This window comes from Fukomys damarensis, unplaced genomic scaffold (assembly GCF_012274545.1).
Source record: "Fukomys damarensis isolate Sample0158 unplaced genomic scaffold, DMR_v1.0_HiC HiC_scaffold_2, whole genome shotgun sequence".
In the NCBI taxonomy this organism is placed as follows: Eukaryota; Metazoa; Chordata; class Mammalia; order Rodentia; family Bathyergidae; genus Fukomys; species Fukomys damarensis.
The window spans coordinates 41,341,439-41,346,344 of record NW_022900914.1 but is presented as its reverse complement, the minus strand read 5'-3'; the positions used below and the strand labels follow the sequence as shown (position 1 = coordinate 41,346,344).

The following is a 4,906-nucleotide window of genomic DNA, read 5'->3' as shown; positions in this document are numbered from 1 at the left end:
TTCGTGGGATTTGCCCCGTCTCCTGGTGATGGCACACTTGGTAGAGAAGCCTTATACATGGAAGAACAGATAGCTGGATACTGTTAGAAGGGATGCTTGTGCTACCTAGAGCCTCACTCTTGACCTCCCCTCCTCCTGCCTCCAGTTCCCTCTCAGAAGCAACATTTGCTAGGTGAGCCTGAGAAGAAGCTCTGGACACGCTGCTCGAGGTCCTTCGCTCTCCTGTAGGGATGGCCGGTGTTTTGGCTCACATCTCTGCTGTGCACAATAAATTGTTGCCCGTGGGGGCCTGGGACAGAGAGTGTTTGAGTCAAAAGTTAAGCCTTTGGCAGCCCTCTTGGCCCTCACCTTGTACTCATAACAGCTTTATAGATAATAAAAGTGGCATTTCAGTTTCCAGCAGTTAGACTTCTGTGTCTCAAATAATTCAAAACTCAAGAGCATCTCTTTCTCGACTCCATGTTGGAGGTAGTGGTGGCTGGGTCAGTGGTTCAGTTGTCAACATGCAGCTTTTTGCCAGAACCCAAGACCTGCACATCCTCGAAGTGATCAGCCAAGAGATGGTCACAAAGACCAAGGCTCCTGTGGCCTCCCTGGAAGGCGTCACACCAGAAGATCAAGTCGCACTCGCGGCAGGCAAGCTGCTAGAGGATGATGCCACCCTAGGCCAGCGTGGCGTGGAGGCCCTGGCCACTCTGGAAGTAGCTGGCTGCATGCTTGGAGGTAAAGCCCTTGGTTTCCTAGCTTGGGCTGGAAAAGTGAGAGGTCAAACTCCACAGATGACCAAAGAGGAGGGAGGGGAGGGGAGAAGGAGAAGACAGGCTAGGCCAAGAGGTGAAATGCAGTACAGCCGGCACTTTGCCGATGCCATGCCCACCTTCTGCAAGAAGAGGGGCCCCAATGCCAATGCTTAAATTCTATGTGATCCTATAAAACCACTTCCCCCAGGCAAAACAAAACAAAACAAAAGACCGCAAGAGGGGAGGAAAAAGGATGTAATTTCTTTGACTTCCTAAAATCTGTTTCTGTCTGTGCTTTATCATTTATGCTTGCCAGTCAACACATTGGCTCCATTCTCTAGCTTCCACACTTTGACCAGCAAGGCAGTTTGGGGTCAATTATTCAAGTATTTTACTGCATTTGCAGTGTTGCTTGATAAGATAAATGTAAAGTAGAGAAATGAACATGCTTGTCCTGGTGATAAAAAATGAAGATCTCATAAACCTGAGGTAAGGGTGGGAATCCCTGGGCATGCTGAGTGCGAGGATTATTTAACCTCAGTTTGGATGTTTATTGTGGCTATTGTGGCTGGCTATTGTGTTTGTGAAGGAAAAAGACCAAAATGGGAAAATACCGTGTATAGCGTAATGTGTTTGTCCAGGTTTTCCAGAGAAACAGAGCCAATAGGATGTGTGTACACAGTAACAGAGATTTATTTTAAGAAACTGGCTTAGTGGAATATGGAGACCCATTAGTCCCAAACCTGCAGCTCGACTGAGGCATAGCAGGCTGTGGTCAGGTTTTATTACTCTCTGCCAAATATTTTAGTGCCTCCCTGTGGGACCCTCTCCCCAAAACACACATTTTTTTTTTCAAGTCAAGAGTGGCCATGTGACTTGCTTTGGCCAATGGACTACAAATAGATGCTATTTGTGTCTTTAAAAGGTGGCCTCTGAATCACCAGGCTCTTTTTCCTCTGCTGCAAGATGGCATGGGCAGATGAAGGCTGCTCCACCATCCTGACCCATGCAGAGCTAAGGTGACCCTCGGTAAGCAAGGAGCTTGAGTGTGAAATAATTCTCTGTTGTTGTAAGTCACTGAGGCTGGGGCTATGTTAACAACTGCAGCATGCCCTCCACCCTGTTCTTCACTGACCTGCTCTCTAGGGTGGAAAACTGTGTGATCCTTGGAGAGGCTCTGACTTACCTTGGAGGCATTTCCAGTTCCTCCTCTTCTCAAAATAAAATGGGAAATCATGTGGGTGTGGGTGTGGGTGTAAAGCTACTAGTGATGGTTAGCAAAAGGATACTGAAAGCAATTATCAGTGAACTTTGTCAAGCATCAGCCAGAATTTTTTAAATCAGCAATGATTTGACTGGAACCCTCAAAGAGCCATGATTGAAATAACAACAACAACAACAACAACAACAACAACAACAACAACAACAACAAAAAGTAATATTTTGGGGAAGAAGCAAGTCACTAACAGTAAATTAGTAATGCAACTAAAGCAAATGAGCCCAAAGCCATCTCCCAGTGCAGGTGTGTGTCACTACTCAGCTCACACTCCAACCGTGATGGCTGCTCAGTGCTGGGGATTGTGGAGGACTGGATGAAGAGGAGGTGAGACATCGTGGAGATGGATGGCAGTCGTGAGTGAGTCACAGCTGCGTGCACGCGTGTGCCTGTGTGTAACTGTACCCCTAAAATGGTTAAGTGATACGTTTCATGTTGTATATATCTTATCGCAATAAAAGAATTTGGAGAGTCACTTCCTTTGTTGGTTTGTTACATGTTTTATGGGTGAGTTAAGACCCTTTGGTTGCAAGTTACATAATCAGTGAACACTAATTTGAGCAAAAAGAGATAATTTTAAGGATATTGAAGTATATCCATTTGAATTCTTCCTTATCTCTGATTTTCTTTGTGGTCCTATTCCATCCTCCTTCCCTCTGCTGGCTGTTTTCTGTCTCTGGTCCACAGGTGGACTATGCTTACCGCCTCTTCCTCTTTGTGGCTCCCAAGTTTACGTGATATGTTACACTCCTGTGTTGATAACAGCTCACAGTCTCTCTCAATTCCATGTTCTCAAGAAAGGGAAGCTTATTGGCAGATCCTTAGGTTGTGACCAGGTTCTGGGGTGCCGTGGACTCCTTCTAGAGATTCCTGCTAGGTTCTTCTTGTCCTGAACAAAGAATTAAACAAAACAAGCACAAAAGGTAGTGAGGTTTAACATTTATTAAAGGTAGGAAACGAAACATGTTCTGCAGAGCAAATGTGGGCCAATTAAAAGTAGGAAAAGGAGTGCACTCTGCAGGGTGAGGATGGACCACAGTGAAGGACAGAGCACAGTGGCCAAGGCCAAGGGCCACCATCTTTTGTATCTCCCACTCCTCCAGCTGAGGTGAGGTCTAGATGTCCCACCAAAAACCTGCTTGAGTTCTTGAAAGAGCTGAAGAGAGCACTTTCTGACTGGTTCCAGGTGCAGGGTCTGGGCACATGTCTCCTGGATCTTCAAGACTGACAGGTCACACCTACTTGCTTTGCCACACCCTAATCTCCTGCCTCAAGGTGACCTCTGCTGATTGAATCAGCTCTGGACACCAGGTGTACAAATATGGCTGCTTCTGAGAGAGGAATGGCTGAGCAAATATATCAAACATTGCCTTCAATTTGGGGCTTTCTATCACAGTACACTGGGTAATATTCTTCTCTTTAGCTCTTGACACAGAGGTGCATTCAGTTTAGTGAACAAAAAACTATTCAGCCAGGTCTGGTGGTATATACCTGTAATCCCAGTACTGGGAGACTGAGGCAGGAGGATCACCATGAGTGCAAGGCCAGCCTGAGCATTAGGGTTAGAGTTAGGGCCTTTCTCAAAAACAACCAAAACAGGGCGGGGATTTAGCTCAGTGGTTCCGTCTCCTACTTCACAAGTATAAGATCCCGAGTTTGATCCCCGGTACAAAACAAACAAACAAACAAACCAAATGTAGTGATATGAATTGTGTGATTGGAGGGTGAGTTAAGGTCTCCTACTCCAGTATGGTCAAATTCTCCACCTTGGCAGAGCCTGTTCACTTCACTCAGAAGATGTGAGTAGTCTTCTGGTGGAGTTTTATCTCTATCCCAGTTCTCTGGCAGGCTCCAGCTCTGAAGGGAGTACAGTAAGAGCTCCATGCTTAGCCACCATGTGTGCATAAGGCCTTGGCCTACAGCCCTGACTGCTTGCCCCACTTTCTCCGAATCCCGCAGACCCCACAAAGTTCTGGCAGACTCTTTTGTGGTAACAGGATCTGTTTGCATTTTGCCTTTGTCCTGTGTGTCTCCCTCTTTGTTAGTGTTTGGCCAAGAAGAGAGTCTGCTTCTCTCAGAGAATTTTCCTTCTTTCTTTTTTAAATCTGACCCCTTCCCTGTGGTGCTTCCCTTAATGCCTCAGTGCTGGGAAGTTGCAGGGTTCCCCTGTAGTTATCCTTAGTCATGTCTAACAGGTATATTTTTGCTTCATGACATTCAGACACAAGAATCTTACTTCTCCTTTAAAAACAAACAAAATCTATCCAACTGTGAGGACCCTCCTACCAACTGATAGGAAGCCCAAGGTAGCCATGACTGGAGCTGGGTCCCTTCTCCATGGGACCAGATTGGAGTCCTGGGGTTTACATGGTGCCAAGAAGCTGTGGTCCTCGGTCCAGGAGAATGGCCAGCAGTGCAGTTGCTCCCCACCACCTGCTTCCTGGCTCTCAGTGAGTCTCCCCACAGCCTCGAGGCTCCCAGGCCTCTGAAGAGGACATGTGCAGGCCTCTGTCCCTGAAGTTTCCCCTCTCCCCAGAGTTCCCTGTCTCTAAAGTCCCTGTTGCCCTATTGGGCAGGTCATATCTACTCATTAATCTTTAGCCTTTCCTCACCCCTCTGCAACCTTTGAGCCAGGACCTTAAAAACACTCTATTAGTTGTTCCATGAGGGCAGAGAAGCTCCTCCTAACAGGACACAGGCATGGGAGGAGGTGAGTGCTGTGAATTCCTCTTGATAAACCTGGAAAGCCAGATACCACTGATTTCTTCATCTAGAGAAGCCACCACAGCCCTGCATTTGCCCGGAATCTCAAGGTTTCTCCACTGACACAGGGAGAGGAAGGCACTGACCCAGATCTCAGACCATGGATTTGACAGGAAGAGCCCTGCAC

General features: G+C 47.0%; 1 protein-coding gene across 1 annotated transcript; it reads left to right on the top strand.

Annotated features, from left to right (window-relative positions):
- The first annotated feature begins 503 nt into the window (after positions 1–503).
- Positions 504–914, top strand: LOC104852180 (ubiquitin-like protein FUBI). The gene has a single exon (XM_033762712.1). The coding sequence runs from the start codon at positions 504–506 to the stop codon at positions 912–914; it is 411 nt and encodes a 136-aa protein (XP_033618603.1).
- Positions 915–4,906: the final 3,992 nt, after the last annotated feature.